General features: G+C 44.8%; 1 protein-coding gene across 1 annotated transcript in view; it reads right to left on the bottom strand.

The window, feature by feature from the left end:
* PDS5A (PDS5 cohesin associated factor A) overlaps positions 1-14,919 on the bottom strand; it is a 153,049-nt gene extending 138,130 nt beyond the window's left edge. Inside the window, 2 exon segments of the mRNA XM_068278468.1 lie at positions 14,393-14,552; positions 14,815-14,919. Coding sequence (XP_068134569.1) covers positions 14,393-14,506 — 114 coding nt within the window. The 5' untranslated portion in view covers positions 14,507-14,552; positions 14,815-14,919.
* Positions 14,920-18,800: the final 3,881 nt, after the last annotated feature.

An 18,800-nucleotide genomic window follows, 5' to 3' on the forward strand; every position in this document is an offset into this window, starting at 1 on the left:
TTTACTATAGCAGAAGTTTACTATATCAGAAATCGTCATAGTCAAACACTTAAAGTATACTATATCCTAATTCAGTCAATAATTGGGAGTCATTTTTTCTTTTCAATGCTTAAGCAAGCAAGCACAGTGTCTAAGCTAGATCAAAAATGCACAGAGTTCAAATATGCAAAGATGCAATACATGGAATATGCAAGAGCTTGCACAGGAAGCATAGATCTCACCAGTTAATGCAGGTACAGTAATTATAGTGTGCTCCTCTGTCCACATTTCTGTGCAGTCTGGATGATGCTGTAGCGCAGCAGCCATGCACAAGCAAGTCACAAATGACAGCTATTCCCTAAGTAATCAGGCAGCAGCTTACACAGGAAGCATAGGTCTCACCAGCTGGTGCTTTTGAGGTAATCCTTGCAGGCCCAGAGTAGTGTGCAAATAGCAAGCAGTTTACATTTTGCTGCCAGCTGCCCACGGCTCATGGGTCCCTCTGACATATGGTGCATGCCCCTGCCCACTTTCCACTATAGCCACATACACAATAACGCAGGGGCCAAAAAAACAGGTTTACTATTACAGAAGTTCTATTAAACTTTTATAGTGAACTCCAAGGGACCACGAAAAGTAGTTTTCTATATCAAGTTTACTATATCAGGATTGGTCATACATGGTATATTTACAAAGATATTAGCTGGGACCTGAAGACTGAGTTTACTATATCCAGAGGTTTACTATACTAGGCGTTACTCACATGTACGTATAATGGTGCTTGGCTGGGACCTGGACATTAGTTTATTATACCGAATGTTTACTATACCAGCGTTTACTATAACAAGATGATACTGTATTCTGGAATTTCTGCATGCAAATTTATACAGCTTGAAGAGAAACCAATAGCATTCCAAATTGGTGGGATTCGATTGGTCAATTTCAAAGCTGCATTAATTTGCATACAGGATTTGCATACTCCCACATAAACTCGAATTCGCATCTCATAGACTATCCCTTTATCTGAGCACCAAGATGAAAGAACATGCAGGCTGACAGTAAAGACAATTTGGCACCAGATCAACAAGATCTAGCAAAGCAATCCGGGGAGACCAAACAGAACAAGCAATAGGAATTTTTAAGATTTAACAAAACACATTTCAAGGAATAGACCTTTCAGCATCTACCTCACCTAACATACTGGATGGTTTGACTAAATCTTCAAGTTTGGCTTCAGCAAAAACTATTATAGACAGAGAGGAAAAAGTTATATTTTCAATATTTCTACAGTCAAGAGGTAAATGGCCTCTTTCACACGTGAGCCTGAAAGCGGTGAATTCACCCCCTGTCAGCTGCTCCCGTGCACTTGCTGGTACTGGGCATGGATGGTGGAAAGCAGGAATGATCTCACGTTACGAGTCATTATGAGTAGCTAGCTACTCAAATTCGTGATTCTAATGAGGCGTAATTGTTTCAGGTGTGCGGCTGGGAGACAGGGAGAGAGGGGGTAAATTGCCCAGCTGCCAGCCGCTTCTATACTAATCACAGCCTCGCACGCGTCCAATGGGACGCGATCCACGACTCAGTACAGCGCACTTCCTCCAATTATGCCTCATTAGAATCACGAATTTGAGTAGCTAGCTACTCGTAATGACTCGTGAGTTCATCCCTGGTGGAAAGGCAGTCCCCCGATGGAGTGAAGTCTAATTATAACTGTGCTCAGATGTGACAGGACACTTTTTTTGCCCTTTGGGTAACTTCACTGCATTTCAAACAATGACTTGTGTGGGGTAACAAACCGTGCCATTCGGCGTAGCACCCAAAATGTTCTTGCAGCTGGTAGCCTGAATTGCCTGTCAAGAGCGTAATTCAGCATCCCATGTAAAAGCAGGGCTGTGGAGTCGGTACAAAAATGATCAGACTCAGTTTTTGAAACCGCCGACTTCGACTCCAGGTACCCAAAATGGCTCCGACTCAGTCTAATTCTTACCAGGGCTGTGGATTTGGTACAAAAATCAACTGACTCCTACGTTTATGAAACCACTGACTCCAGGTGCCCACATTTACTCGGACTCCACAGCCCTGTGTAAAAGAGGTCTAAATCTTTTCAACAATGACGTAGGCTGAGATAAAAAAAAAAACAAATGTATTGAGTGGAGAACCATTTCCAGGTTTTTACTGTAATCCCTCAATACTATGCTGGCAGAAACAGGTTAATTAAGCAAAGACCCCTTAGAACAATTTTATCTTCATCTTAGCATGTTTTTTTCTGTCACATTCAAATCCATGATACTAAATTTGATTTCTACCCAAAAATAAAATATGACAGACTGTAACTGGGACATTAGGCTAGAACAGTGATCTGCAAACTTGGCTCTCCAGCTGTTAAGGAACTACAAGTCCCACAATGCATTTGACTTTATGAAACATGATTGTAGCTGTCAGACTCCCGCAATGCATTGTGGGACTTGTAGTTCCTTAACAGCTGGAGAGCCAAGTTTGCAGATCACTGGGCTATAATTATAAGGTTAAGTTTGGGTGTTCCTCTGATAAAAGTTAGTGACAGGACTTGAAGTTCAAATTTATATTTGAAGCACTTCAGAAAAAAAGTCCTATATAAATGCATGAGAATAATCATTCCAATTCAGGTCACTGAGGCAGAAATTATAGGAAATCTCTAACAGAAAACAGCAGCAACTCAAACAAAAGTTCTAACCCTTCAAGGACCAACTAAGTCCAAAACTGAACAAGAAAAATACTAATGGTAATCAAGTAAGTGAAAAAAAATGCAAACAAAATCAAATTGCTGGACAAAATACCCGATCCATGGGCTTAACGTACTTTGCAAACGGCATACAACTCCATTTCTAACCTCTCAGGATTTAGCCTGTGACAGGTCTATCAGGTGGGACCACGTGACACACAAAAGTAGGAAAGCAATAGATGCCAGACTACATTTCCCAACACCCATGCATTACAGATGATACCAAGTGTCTGCCTGAGGAAGTGGTCTTCAAGTTCGGGGAACAGTGAAAATTTTAAGACCTTTATTTTGTTGTATATAAAAAAAAAAAAAACACTACAAGGGCTCTAGAACTCTTGCACAGGGCAGAAGGAAAACAGAGAAATGCACCCAGTATGTATTTAGAGAGTTTAGCCTGTTTAATTCCCCCTTATTTGTGTCTAATCACAAGTTGTAATTTGATCTCTCCCGAGTCACATGACTGCCACGGCAGAGATGGCAGATAAGCTCATTTGAAAGCACAGGCTGTTAATAATAAGCCTGCTTCCATGAATCGAGAAGTAGAAACTGTGCAGATTTATTTTAGGATTTGTATAAGCTGTAACAAAGAAATGTTTTTTGTTTAAAGGTTATCATGCTGTTGCGTATCTTTCAGGGCTGTGGAGTTGGAGTCAAAGCAATTTTGGGTACCTGGAGTTGGAGCTTTCATAAACTGAGGAGTCAGAGTCAGATGATTTTTGTACCAAATCCACAGCCCTAGTAAGTATAAGACTAAGGAGTCGGAGTCTCAGCGATTTTGTGTACCTAGAGTCGGAGTTGGAGGTTTCACAAACTGAGGAGACTGGTATCTTTAGAGCAGAGAGGATGTTCTCAGTTCAGGTCTGCTTTAAGGCTTGTACACACGCTTGACTAAAGTCGGCAGAGGTGGCCAATAACGACCGCCTCAGCCGATAATTAGGTTGTGTACAGTGGCTCACGACCCAACCCCCAACCAGCAGATCAACTCACTCCCCCGCGACCGCCAATCCCATTGTCTACACTGCTCCCCCACCCGCCACATACACACCGTCGTCCCTCTACCTCCCTGCAAAACAACACAGCTATACAGCTGACTCGCATCTGGGATCAGGTCTCCATCCTGATGGGCTATATAAGTCAAAGGTGTGTACGCACTTCACTGTGGCCTTGTAGTAAGAGGGAGAGATATGGAGGCTGCCATATCAATTTCCTTTTAAACAATGCCAATCTCCTAGCTGACACATTGATCTTTTTACTTCAGTGCTGTCCGATGCAGCCAAATGTGGACTAAAGAACCGGGCAGCATACATGCTCTGGAACAGAGGATTTCAAGTACACCTGAAGCAAAGACAATAAAAAAAACACCCACACAAATAATTAAAAAAAACACCGGATACTTACCTCAGTACTGTGAAGGATCTGGATAGTCCAGAGGCTTCCATTATCTGCTGCATTTCTGCTGCGCTAGAGTTGATCTGGACAGGGCATGCAAGAGTCTGCGCATGCACCATAGAACAAATCCGCTTATGTATAGTTTTTTTTTTTTATCTGTGCAAAATTGCTGAGTTATACTGGCAGTGTTCTCCCCAGAGCCTATTAGCTGGGCGGAGCGCCCACCTGATCTCTGTTCCCGCCCGGCTGCTGTGATTGGCCGCTGTCTGCATCATAAATTCTTTCCTCTGAACTGTAGACATGACGACTTGGAATGCAAGCATCTCCGCCCTCCTCCTCAGCTCCTTCCTTCCTATCAGCAGTGTGGAAGGGCGGGGAAATATCATAGAGAGAGGAACAGGCAGACTGCGGGAACTTTCAGCTGGAGTCCGCACTGAAAAGAAAGTGCGGTTTGATTTGTTATGTTTTGGTGAGTCACTCCCGCTGGCTACTACAGTGGACAGATGCTCTTCTCTTCCTCTCCCTGTCAGAGCAGCATGTACAATGCCCCCTTCCCCAGGTCCTTCGGGTCACAAGAATGTCCGGAAACATTTTGAAGTGTGGCAGCCGCATATTAACATATCAACGTGTTTCTTTAAGGCCCGTACTCACGGGGTGCAAATGTTGCCTGTCGCCAGCACACGTGAGCGTGTGGGCGACAGGCCGGCGACAGCTTCTCGCCAGGTCTCTCCGCGTACACACGCGAAAGAGGGACCAGCGGCGAGGCGGAAGCTGTCGCCGATGTTCCTCCTCCCCCCGCCGGAAGCTCCATTTGATACAATGGAGGTTGCTGTCGCTAGTCCGCGTACTCACGCGGACTAGCGACAGTTGCGGGGGAGGTGCGGCGGCGACTGTCGCCATGCGATTGAAACTTTCAATCGCATGGCGACATGAGCGGCGGGCGACAGTTCGGGGTGCGCGCGCGTGCGACGGCCCATACTCACGGGCGACCTGTCGCCGCAACACGCACGCGCCGCGTGTTGAGGCGACAAAAGTCCCTCGTGAGTATGGGCCATTAGTCCGAGCATTCAGCGAGAGACATAAGTGGTTTTACAGAGGCTGTAAAAGAACCAGGTACAGCCTTCACTCTGCCTCCTGTGTCTCTGCACTTTATCACAAACTGACACGTGGTTTGCTAGCTATTAACCCCAAATTGTTCAGTTCCATCACTGCTATCCAGCTTCTTTCAGTATGGGCAAATTAATGGCAAAAAGTTTAGTTCAGCGTTTTACATCAAGTTTAGCCTTTTTTTTTGTTTCAGCAGTTGGTTATTTAGGTTGAGAAAGACATGCATCCATTGAGTTCAGACAGAATACTTGTATGTTCACAAATCACTGTGCTTTAAAGAACAACTGTAGTGAGAGGTATAAGGAGGCTGCCATCTTTATTTCATTGTAAGAAATACCAGTTACCTGGCAGCCTCGCTGAGCCTCTGCCTATAATACTTTTAGCCATAGCCCCTGAACAAGCATGCAGCAGATCAGGTGTTTCTGACATTTTGTCAGATCTGACAAGATTAGCTGCATGCCTGTTTCTTGTCTGATTCAGACACTACTGCAGTCAAATAGATAAGCAGGGCTGCCATGCAATGTGTATTGTTTAAAAGGAAATAAATATGACAGCCTCCATCTTCTTCTTACTTCAGTTCCCCTTTAAATTAGCATGGCTTTTGCAAAGTCTTAGCTGGAGTTCTCACCACTCATGTCGCCTGCCCGTGTTCAGCACTCCTCTGCAACTAGTGTATGTGCAGCAGCAGGAGTAACATACATTGCATGCAGGGATGGTGAATGGTGTCAGGTCATATATGTGATGATGGGGCTATGGCACTAAGGCCCCATTCACACTGAGGTGCTTTTCAGGGAATTCTTAGAGCTTTGCTGAACGCCAGCGAATAGAGAATTGCGATGACAAAGTTGCCCTATGGTGGCATTCACACTACAGTTGCGATTTGTATGAATATCACAAATGCACTGCATACAGCATTTTGGGAGCATTCGCAATGCGATTTTTGTTTCTTGAACAAGTTATCGTCCCACCCAGTAGCACTCAGTGTGATGCTGACCTCTCCCCAGCCAGTGTGATTTCCCCACCCAGTGTGACCCTCACTCTCCTTTCAGCGTTTCCTTACTTTCTGACCCAGCAGCACCCTGCTTAACCTTACTTCCCCACCCGGCTACTTTTTCATGCCACCCGGCTGGAAAATATTTCTGGGGAGAACACTGTACTGGGTACACGCACATGCCCAGTATGGACAGGCTTGTACATGGACAGAGAAAGAACGGTCACAAGAAACCATGGAGGAACAGTGGGCTCAAAGAGGATCTGGGGAGCCACTGGACCATCCATAGCTCTCCCAGCTATGGTAAACAGCCAAATTGTACCCTGCCAGAGGTGTAAGTATAAGGTTACTCTCACATCATACACATTGCATTGTGCATCCATCACATCGCACATTACAGATGCAACAAGATCCATACAAGTCCATAGACATATGCATACATCGCAACCATTAGCGTATGCAACAGCATGGGTGTTATGACAAAAATTGTAGTATGAAATGACACTTGGAGGCATAGGATCTGCAGGACAGCCAGGCAATATATATGTTGTTTTAAAGAGAACCAGAGGTGGGATTTAATGTTAGTAGGGCACAGAGGCTGGTTGTGCACACTATCACCATCCTCTGTTGCCGTATAGTGTGCCCCCAGGCCCCCCCCCCCCCCCCCTGCGATCTGCTGTCCCCAATAATAAAAACCGGCGTGCTAGCGACATGCACCTTGTCCGCTAGCACGCCGTTTACCTTTGTGGAGCCATTCAGCGCTGCTCCCCGCCCGCGTCCCTTCCCTCCCGCTGATTGGAGGGAAGGGACGCAGGCGGGGAGCGGCGATATAGAGGAGGCGGGGGGGAGCGGCACTGAATGGCACCACAAAGGTAAACAGCAAAGGTGCATGTCGCTAGGACGGCTGTTTTTATTATGGGGGACAGCAGAGCACAGGGGGGTCCTGGGGGCACACTATACGGCAACAGAGGCTGGTGTTCGTGTGCACAACCAGCCTCTGTACCCTACTAACATTATTAAATCCCACCTCGGGTTCTCTTTAAAGGATACATGAGGCAATTCAGAGTAAATCAGATTTACTTACCTGGGGCTATCATGTGTCCCTCGCCACAGCTCTGCTCTAAGCCAGTTTCCTGGGGGTCCCCTCCGTAGAGGCCGCCAACCCTGGCTGAGAACAGAGCTGCGGCAAGGGACAAATAGCCTTCTGGGGGTTGGGGGAAGCCCCACTTAATTCTGATTTTGAATTGCCTTGTGTATCCTTTAAGGACACCTGAAATGAGGGAAATGGAGGCTGCCATATTTATTTACTTTTAAACATTGCCAGTTGCCTAGCAACATGCTGATCTCTTTGGCTGCAGGAGTATCTGAATCTCCAAGCATGTAACTAATCTAGTCAGACTTCAGTCAGAAACACCTAATCTGCATGATTGTTAAGAGTCTACTACTAAAAGTACAGTATTAGAGGCATGGGATCAGCAGGACAGACAGGCAACTGGTATTAAGAGGATATAATCATGGCAGCTTCTACAGTGGAGGAAATAATTATTTGACCCCTTACTGATTTTGTAAGTTTGTCCAATGACAAAGAAATGAAGTCTCAGAACAGTATCATTTCAATGGTAGGTTTATTTTAACAGTGGCAGATAGCACATAAAAAGGAAAATCGAAAAAATAACCTTAAATAAAAGATAGCAACTGATTTGCATTTCATTGAGTGAAATAAGTTTTTGAACCCCTACCAACCATTAAAAGTTCTGGCTCCCACAGAGTGGTTAGACACTTCCACTCAATTAGTCACCCTCATTAAGGACACCTGTCTTAACTAGTCACCTGTATAAAAGACACCTGTCCACAGAATCAATCAATCAATCAATCAATCAAGCAGACTCCAAACTCTCCAACATGGGAAAGACCAAAGAGCTGTCCAAGGATGTCAGAGACAAAATTGTAGACCTGCACAAGGCTGGAATGGGCTACAAAACCGTTAGCAAGAAGCTGGGAGAGAAGGTGACAACTGTTGGTGCGATTGTTCGAAAATGGAAGGAGCACAAAATGACCATCAATCGACCTCGCTCTGGGGCTCCACGCAAGATCTCACCTCGTGGGGTGTCAATGGTTCTGAGAAAGGTGAAAAAGCAGCCTAGAACTACACGGGAGGAGTTAGTGAATGACCTCAAATTAGCAGGGACCACAGTCACCAAGAAAACCATTGGAAACACATTACACCGCAATGGATTAAAATCCTGCAGGGCTCGCAAGGTCTCCCTGCTCAAGAAGGCACATGTGCAGGCCCGTCTGAAGTTTGCCAATGAACACCTGAATGATTCTGTGAGTGACTGGGAGAAGATGCTGTGGTCTGATGAGACCAAAATAGAGCTCTTTGGCATTAACTCAACTCGCTGTGTTTGGAGGAAGAAAAATGCTGCCTATGACCCCCAAAACACCGTCCCCATCGTCAAGCAAGGGGGTGGAAACATTTTGCTTTGGGGGTGTTTTTCTGCTAAGGGCACAGGACAACTTAATCGCATTAACGGGAAAATGGACGGAGCCATGTATCGTGAAACCCTGAACGACAACCTCCTTCCCTCTGTCAGGAAACTGAAAATGGGTCGTGGATGGGTGTTCCAGCACGACAATGACCCAAAACATACAGCAAAGGCAACAAAGGAGTGGCTCAAGAAGAAGCACATTAAGGTCATGGAGTGGCCTAGTCAGTCACCGGACCTTAATCCAATAGAAAACCTATGGAGGGAGCTCAAGCTCAGAGTTGCACAGAGACAGCCTCGAAACCTTAGGGATTTAGAGATGATCTGCAAAGAGGAGTGGACCAACATTCCTCCTAAAATGTGTGCAAACTTGGTCATCAATTACAAGAAACGTTTGACCTCTGTGCTTGCAAACAAGGGTTTTTCCACTAAGTATTAAAGAGAATCTGTATTGTTAAAATCGCACAAAAGTAAACATACCAGTGCGTTAGGGGACATCTCCTATTACCCTCTGTCACAATTTCGCCGCTCCTCGCCACATTAAAAGTGGTTAAAAACAGTTTTAAAAAGTTTGTTTATAAACAAACAAAATGGCCACCAAAACAGGAAGTAGGTTGATGTACAGTATGTCCACACATAGAAAATACATCCATACACAAGCAGGCTGTATACAGCATTCCTTTTGAATCTCAAGAGATCATTTGTGTGTTTCTTTCCCCCTATTCTCATGCACTGAAGTTTCAGGCTGCTCGTTTCTTCCTGCAAACAGCTTTGCCCTTGTCTGTGATTCCTCACTATGTGAAAGCCCAGCCAGCTCAGAGGACGATTTATCCAGCTTGTAAAAGATGAGAGAGAAGAGAGAAGCTGCCCTAATCTAAATAATACACAGGCAGTGTGCATAGAGGGGCGTGGAAGGGGGAGTTCATAGCAGAACCACAACACTGAAGAACTTGGCAGCCTTCCAGACACAGGCTGACAAGTCTGACAGTGGAAAGATACATTGATTTATTACAGAGACTGTGATAGTGGAAAGTGCTGCAGTAAGCTAGAACACATTAGAATAGCTTTTGGAACTTGTAGGATGATAAAAAACAGGATGCATTTTTTGTTACGGAGTCTCTTTAAGTCTTTTATTGTTAGAGGGTTCAAAAACTTATTTCACTCAATGAAATGCAAATCAGTTGCTATCTTTTATTTAAGGTTATTTTTTCGATTTTCCTTTTGATGTGCTATCTGCCACTGTTAAAATAAACCTACCATTGAAATGATACTGTTCTGAGACTTTTCATTTCTTTGTCACTGGACAAACTTACACAATCAGTGAGGGGTCAAATAATTTCCTCCACTGTATGTATATCTGACTTTAAAAATACGGGGACTGCTTTATTGAAGCAGCACAAGTAACTCATTTTGATTGGTTTATTTCATTTTTGTGGACTAAGGCTAGGTCCACACTAGACACAGTTGCAGGACGGACACTGCAGTCCGGATCAGGGGAAGATTAGGGGAAGTACCCACCGTACTGCAAACTGATGAAAGTGCATCAGTTTTGCATCAGTTTCCGTTCAGTTTTTCCCTGACAGAAAACGTCTCCATCATTAGGAAGGAGTGGGAGGATTTTTTTGGGCCAATCATAAAGCTCAGGCTATCCATTTTCACATCAGTTTTTTGCCTGTGGAGCTGGAGATGCAATTTCTCATTGCTTTCACTACCCCTGCGTGTAGCCGTGGTCCTGATCCGTTGCGTGAAAATGCAGCAGATCCGGACCTTCCGTTCAGGTTTTGAAAACGGGTCCCCGCAAACGCAGACGGATCCGTTTTTTACTTGGGTGAGGCTGGCTGCTATTTTGAACATTAGTATCCGGGACTCCGTTTTTCATTAGGTTTGAAAAACGCAGCCACGGATACGTTTTCGGACCTAGTGTGGACCAGGTCTTAGCACAGCTATTACTGTATATATAAATTATTTATGATAACTATCTGAGAAATAGAATATTTAATCATATTTTCTATTTTACAGTTTAAATTAATTAGGAGTCGGTGCATTTTTTCCCGACTCCGACTCCAGGCACCCAAAATTGCCCCGAATCCGACTCCACAGCCCTGGATTTATACTTGCCTTGGGCGTTCTCCAGTCCCCTGTAGTATGTCTGCTTCACTACCGTTCTCCCGATCCCCCCATTCTCCCACATAGTAGCCCGATAAGCCAAGTTGTACTCCACTGCTCATGTGTAGTCCCGGTCTCCCATTGCAGGGAGAGTTCTAAGCATGCACAGTTAGCCAAGACAGGAACTGCCATTTGCAGACCGCAACCGGTGTTCACAGCCTGTACGGGTGCTGTGGAGCGCGACTGGGCTGGATCATGGACTTCACTGCAGGAGAATGGAGGGGATCAGGACGACAATGATTAAGCAGACGGACTACAGGGGGCAGGAGGAAACACCAGGTAAGTATAAATCTATACACTCAGATTTCCTAAATGCCTCTAGAGGATTTGCCTTGTTCACATCTGGGTTAAGTTGGCCTTCATCTGGACCCTTTGGATCCCTCAGGCAACAAATCAGGGGCCAAGTGCTGTACAGACACCTTGCAGAGCAACGTGTCTGCTTCTATAGAGTACTCCCTATAGAACGACACGCAAAGCACGACAGAACAGGGAATAATGTGTTCAGGGGTTGCTGTTGCTTAAAGGAGAACTGTAGTGAGAGGTATATGGAGGCTGCCATATTTATTTCCTTTTAAAGCGGAACTGTAGATAGAAAATAAACACATTGGGCCTGATTCACAAAGCGGTGATAACTCAGTTATCACGCCTAAAAGACTTTAGGCGTGATAACCTTTGCACCGCTGAGTTAGCCCCGATTTGTGCTCTTTATCGCGCGCAAAGTCCCGCGCGTAAAGTTTTACGCACGCAAACACGTAATTCCACGTGCAGCGCCCATAGGGTTTAATGGGCGCATTGCGCGGAATTACGCGTTTGCGCGCGTAAAACTACGCGAGTTTCATTTTATCATGCCTAAACTGAGTTTAGGTGTGATAAAGGGCTTTTCACAGGCGTGCAAACACTTTTCACCGCTTTGTGAATCAGGCCCATTTTTTCACTTACCTGGGGCTTCCCAAAGCCCCCAGCAGCCGCCCTGTCCCGCTCCTCGACGAGCCTCCGTTTTCCCGCCACCGGGCCACTGCTCGGCTCTGGCCACGCGTAACCTTTCTTCGCGTTCCCCGCTATTGCAGAGTGGAACGCGAAGAAAGGGTACGCTTGGCAGGGCTGCGCTGGCCTCGACTTACAAGTCGAGGTACGGGACGGAGCGGTGGCACGGAGACTAGTGGAGACTCGGCGCGGGACAGGACAGCTGCTGGGGGCTTGGGGAAGCCCCAGGTAAGTGAAACAATGTGTTTATTTTCTATCTACAGTTCCACATTAACCACTTCAGCACCACAGGGTTTTTTGCTTAAAAACCAGAGCAATGTTCACATTTCAGCGCTCCTCCCATTCATTCACCAATAACTTTATTGCTACTCATCAGATGTAAATGATCTATATCTTATTTTTTTTGCCACAAATTGTGCTTTGTGAGGGTGATATTTGCTTTTAGTAATTATGCTATTATCTGTGCATTTTAAAGGGAAAAATGAGGAAAAAAAAAAGAAAAAATACACTATTTCTCCATTTCCATGCACTATAGTTTTCAAATAAACAATGTTACCATAGTTAAAACCTACACATTGTATTTGCTAATTTGTCCTGGTTATCTCAACATTTAAATAATGTTCCTAGTACAATGTATAGCGATAATATATTAGTTTCTGGTTTGTGTTTTTTGTTTTCTCATTGTACTCTATCAGTAATTGAAAGCCCTTATCTTCATGATTAACAGTAATACACTATCATGGCATACATATTTTAAAAGCTAAGTCCCCTAGGGTAACTATGTATTCTCTTTTCAATGCTGTCACTTTTGTTGTTTTTACAAGTATTTATTTAGGGGTACAGAGTACATGAAAACAACAGTTTTATTGCTTTTCATTCAGTTTTCCGGTAAAAAAAAAAAAAAAAAAAAAAAAAAAAAAAAAATCACATGACTTAGCCCTCAGTTGTCAAACACCACAAAATCTATTCTCTCACTTGTCACGGTTAAAATGATACCCTATATACATAATCAGATAGCTTATTGGGCATACAGCACACTGTTTACCACAAGTAAGCCTATCTACTCCCCTGAGCTTCAAGTAAAGTTTTGTGGGGAGTAGATAAGCGTAGCAAGGGAGGTGAAGTGGTTAAGCAATACCAGTTGCCTGGCAGCCCTGCTGATCTATTTGGCTGAAGAAGTGTCTGAATCACACCAGAAACAAGCATGCAGCTAATCTTGTCATATCTGTCAACATTGTCAGAAACAACTGACTTGCTGCATGCTTGTTCAGGGCCTATGGCTGAAAGTATCAGAGGCAAAGGATCAGCAGTATAGCCAGGTAACTGGTATTGCTTAAATGGAAACAAATATGGCAGCCTCCATATACCTCTCACTACAGTTCTCCTTTAAAGATCCAGCAACTGAAACAAGCTAAATGGATACTTGTTCACACACTCAATTCAAAACCACCTCAGCCCTGTTAAGTATCGCATTTGTACAAAACCTTTTCATTGAAATCCACTATATGATATGCTTATCTTAGAACCATAAAGCAACTTCACAATATAAATGGGGTGCTTTACAGCCCTACCAAAATGCTAGAACGATGGGCCTGATGCATAAAATTCCAGTAAAATTTCAGTGCATTATCAGCAAACTTGCCATGCTCAAGTAGCACACAGCAAATTTACAGGCACCAACACTGAGCAATCGTCAACATTATATTTTTATGCAAGCTGGAACTAGAACAATCTCATTTACCATTTATTTTCACTGGGAAACACAAGTTAACTTTTGCTAAACTCGCCAGTCACTGCTCCCTTTACCATAACTGACATGGAACAAGACTAAATAAACATGGATACATATAGTACAAAGCCTACTTAGAACTTGCCTGTTTTCACTTTTTATCTATTGCATCGCAAGAGTCACAGTAATAGACCAGTGTTTTTAGTATGCAAAAGAGACAAACCGCAGTTGTAATCAGCTATGGCTCTCCTAAAAAATGAAAACAGAAGCCAAAACACTTATCTCAGTTAAACAATTCCCAATAGCACCAGGTGGCTGAGAAACTTTCAGCCATTTCTTTTACTTGGTAGCTGAATGAACCAAACTTTACATCACACTGATATGGCTGGTGTGCAAACTTTAGAGATCAAATTTAAACACCAATAAGTGAAAATAACATCACAAGACACCAGGAAAGTAATTCTGATTAGTTTATTTTTTCAGTTCAGGTATTCTTTACACACCTCCAGAATGAATAAACCCCGAGGATTTAGAAATGCACACAGCTGCTCCTGACCCCATGTGACCAAGCCCAGGCCTTGTGATTGGTTGCTTAGGCACCATGTTAGAGGGAGTGGCTCTCAGCACACAATCAGGAAGTACACAGAAAGTGATGGAGGGTACTTACAGGGCAGAGTAATGAACTTGGGGGTGTTGGCATAGCTTGTAATCCAAATTCACATAAAACAACAACTGGTGGTAAAGCTTGCAATGCAATCACAATCTGCTCCCATCTGTTTGTATGGCTGGCTACTCACCTTAAGACGTTTGACCACTTCATCGTTGGTGATCTTATCGGTGATGTCCTTCACCCCGGGCGGGTAGACTATCTTCCCGTCGACGGGTTTCTGCTGGGTGCCAGGGAAGTCCATTCTGCCGGAGGAGGCTGCTTCTTCTTCCACAGTCCTCTAGCGGCCTCTATCGGTCAGAAAACAAACTGTCACATACACAGCGTATGGAACAAAAAACAGCCCAAAAACATGCCCGACTTCCCGCACTAATGGCTAAATCCCAGGCCGGGTGGGACGGAGTGGCGCCCTCGGGTGTGTGGGGTAGAGTGGAGGGCGGAACAGGAAAGGCCAGGCTGCCTAGTAGTTAGCTGAAGGAGGCCTGCCTGCTGTGAGAGAGGGACGCAGAGTGCACACAAACTGCTCGGGCCTAGCGCGCAGCTCTCCCTCACCCCCGCACAGCTGCTAGAGAACTACCAGTCCCAGCATGCCTTGCGCTAGTCCGCTGAAGGCCGCCCAGTCACCCATACAGGAGAGGCGCGCGAGGCCACACCGACTCCCTCATGCCGGGCAGCGGCTGCTATCAGCCCTCGGTACAGTACAGCGCCCTCTGTCTTCTTACCTCCAGAGGAGGGCGAGCTCCCCCCGCATGTATCCGGCGCACAGTGTGGAGGAGGAGGGGGGGAAGGCCTCTCCGCGTGCCCCGCCAGCTGCAGTCCCCGTATCCTGGCGGCTAAACTAGCTGGAGTCGCTCAGACTCTCCGCTGCTACTGCTGGCCACTAGCGGGAACGCTGAGGGGGAGGAGAGGAGGGGGGGCGGACACGCGCTCAGGCTCGCCGCCGCCGCCACCACGCTCCCTGGCCTGTGGAGTTGCTCCTCGCCGAGGACCGGAGCAGCAGACTAGCAGAGGCGGCCGAATAGCGACCTCTAGCGGTTGGCGCCAAAAGCTGGCGGCGAGCTGCTAGCGTTGCAGGCTAGATCAACACAAATCCTGTCTCACCTTTTTTCCTTCTTGTTCTGCGCGGTGCAACAGGCGACTAGCAACCGCCTAGAGAGGGCAGCTGTGTAACCTGAGAGGGCTTCTCTCAGTCACAGTAACCCTGTGACCTGCACCTTACCAATCCTATACAGGTCTGGCTTTCCAGCTGTTGTGCAGCTCTACAGCTACCAGATGCCTCTAAAATGAACAGTCTGAATGAATGTCTGCTGGATAAAGTGGACTCTTTCTAAAGGGTCACATAATACTGTTACTGTATATCAGAAGCACTAAGTTGTAGAAACAAGGAAAGAATATGACTTTCCTACTCTCAGAACAGAGGAAAGGCTTGCAAAGAAGCATCACGCAGAGAATCCTGGACCGAAATCACACTGCAAAGCAATTTTAGCATGCATTTTTTTTAATTATTATTATTTTTTTTGCATTTTGCAATTTTTTTTCACTAACCACTTCAGGACTAGAGACATTTTCACATATCAGTGCTGCTCCCATTCATTTGCCAATAACATTATTACTATTTATCACACCTAAATTATCTATATTTTGTTTTTTTAGGACAAATTAGGCTGAAAAGTTTGTTTAGTAATTACCTTATTTTCCATGCATTTTAAAGGGAATTTAAAGTAAAAAAATAGAAAAAACACTATTTCTCAATTTACATCCATTATAGTTTTACAATAAACAGTGCTAACTATAAGTTCAACCCACACATTTTATTTGCTTATCCATCCTGTAGGTAGAAAAAAAAAGTCCTGTAAACGTAATATTAATGGCTAATTGATAAAGTTAAATAATGCAAGCTTATAAGACTTTGTTTTTACAAGACTTTGTTTTTTTCTACCTACAGAATTTGTTTGGCTAACACAGAAACATTTTTACTACTTATCCATCCTGGTTATTACAACATTTATATTATGTTCCTAGCACAATGTATGGTGACAATATTGTATTTGGAAAATGTGTTTTTTGCTTTCTCATTGTACACTATCGATGATTACGAGACATTATTTGCAAAAATAATAGTAATATACCCTCATGGCATACATATTTAAAAAGACATATTCCTGGAAAAGAAAAGGGGAGCACTACCATCAGTCCTGTCCTATGCCATCAGTCAAGCATCCTGAGACCATTCATGTGTGGGGCTGCTTCTTGTGCAAGAGAGTGAGCTCAATCGCAATTTTACTGACGCGATCAGCAGAAGCTGACCCGTATTTACCAGGTAATCATGGTTAACAGAGGAAGAACAATTATTTTAAAGCGATCGCGCTCCTGTCCCTGTAGCTGTCTTGCACCTGCGCAGTACGCGTACTACATATATACGTAAGAGTAGTACTACGTATGTACGTATGTATGCATACTATGCAGGCGTACAATGGCCACAGGGACAGGCTTGTGATCGCGGACGCACTCACATAGACCGGCACAGGCTCACTGCTCGGCAACTGATCAGCCGCCGAAAACGAAACTGCAACGGCGGGGGACCAGATGATCGGTGAGTGCACAGGATGTCTGCAGGGGGCTGGTGGAAGCCCCAGGTAAGTGACTTTTTTTTAGGTTCAGTTAAGGTTCCCTTTAAAATAATTGGGTCTTCTGCCCATGCATGGACCTCTCGCACGTGTGCAGAAGACTCCGACTGACACGACTGAGTCAGTTACCGAGGCTGATTGCTGCTGAACGAAGGACCAGGATGGGACGGCGAGGAACTCAGACGTGCTTATTGGGCTGGAGGAAGCCCCAGGTAAATAAAAAAAAATCTTTGTAGTGTGCTGTCTCTGGTTTCCTTTGCAGTTCTTGATAATGCTTGAACACTGCCAAAGGGGTCTTCATAGGCACCACACTGTAGAGAAACACCTTGTATGGAGTACAGTTCTGTTGTTAAACCAAACGTCACCTCTACAGTTGGTGAGAAGTATGTCTCCCTTCTGCCTGTGAATCTGCCAGCTTGTGAGTCACTAATTCCTCTGCTGATTTGATCCACGCTAGTTTGTAGCTTATATGGCAGCTTTGGCACCAAAAACTTTAGCGTAAGTATTATGCAGGGCTGTGGAGTCGGTCCAAAAATCCTCCGACTCCTCAGTTTAGGATTCCACCGACTCCGACTCCTCGACTCCGACTCCCCTAATTTGCATATTACAATTTTGTTGATTAAAAGTATGTAACATGAAATTCGTCTCTTAACTGCCAACGCTTAGGAATTTTACAAGACAACTGAAGTGAGAAGGATATGTAGACTACTATATTTATTCCCTTTAGACTAAAACTAGTCCTTGGTAAGAGTACTTGTAAAAGGTACAAACCGGAACAAAGAACATATATCAGGCCCTAGGCAATGTAAGTGTGGGTACATGTAAGTATGATGATGTGCAGGTACTCTGCAGGGGAATGAGGAGATTCTTCCTCTATTACACATTCTTCATGCACAATCTGAACAAGGTTTATGGGTGACAGACAACACCTCTGTGTTCAATGTGCACAGCATTCTCAGTGGATTCCCTGCAGCTCTGTGGAGAGTGCATATGTAGAGTATAGTACTACTGTGTAACAAAGTAAACCTGAGACAGATGAAATTAAAGTTTTATACATACCTGGGGCTTCCTCCAGCCCCCTTCAGGCTAATCAGTCCCTCGTTGTCCTCCTCCATCACCTGGATCTTCTGCTATGAGTCCAGGTACTTGACCTGGACCAACTAAACATATGCTGAAATGCCCTGACCTGCTTGGTCCAGCATTTCACAAAATAATAAATTGCTCTCTGCAAGCAGGGAGGTTTCCTACCTCTCTAAAAGAAGGAATCATCAAGCCCCTTCTTAAAAAACCTTCCATGGATCCAGATGCTATGAGCAGCTACAGACCTGTCTCCAACCTCCCCTTCTTAGGTAAAGTTATTGAAAAGGCTGTCTATCTGCAACTTGAAACCAGGCTGTCAGTAAACAACATCCTGGACCCTCTACAATCTGGCTTTAAGAAACACCACAGCTGTGAAACAGCCCTCATCCAAGTCTGCAACGATCTGCTCATGGCAAGGGACAGAGGGGAATGCTCCATCCTAATCCTGTTGGATCTCTCAGCTGCTTTTGATACAGTTGACCATAAAATCCTGCTTAACAGACTGCAGGAGTACTGTGGCATCAGTGGATCAGTCCTCCAGTGGTTCAGATCATTCCTGACTGACAGAACACAGAGAGTATCCCTAGGACCTATAATGTCCAAACCTGCACCTCTACAATTCGGAGTGCCACAAGGATCAATCCTATCCCCTCTGCTGTTTGCAATCTACATGTTGCCAATCGGTACACTTATCCAACGACATGGCCTGACGTACCACTGCTACGCCGATGACACACAGCTATACCTGTCCTTCAAACCTGGTGGAACAGACCCTACCCCAAAAATAAACTCTTGCTTAGCTGAGCTTCAGGCATGGATGAATGATAACTG

The sequence above is a fragment of the Hyperolius riggenbachi genome, chromosome 1, assembly GCF_040937935.1.
Source record: "Hyperolius riggenbachi isolate aHypRig1 chromosome 1, aHypRig1.pri, whole genome shotgun sequence".
Lineage (NCBI taxonomy): Eukaryota > Metazoa > Chordata > Amphibia > Anura > Hyperoliidae > Hyperolius > Hyperolius riggenbachi.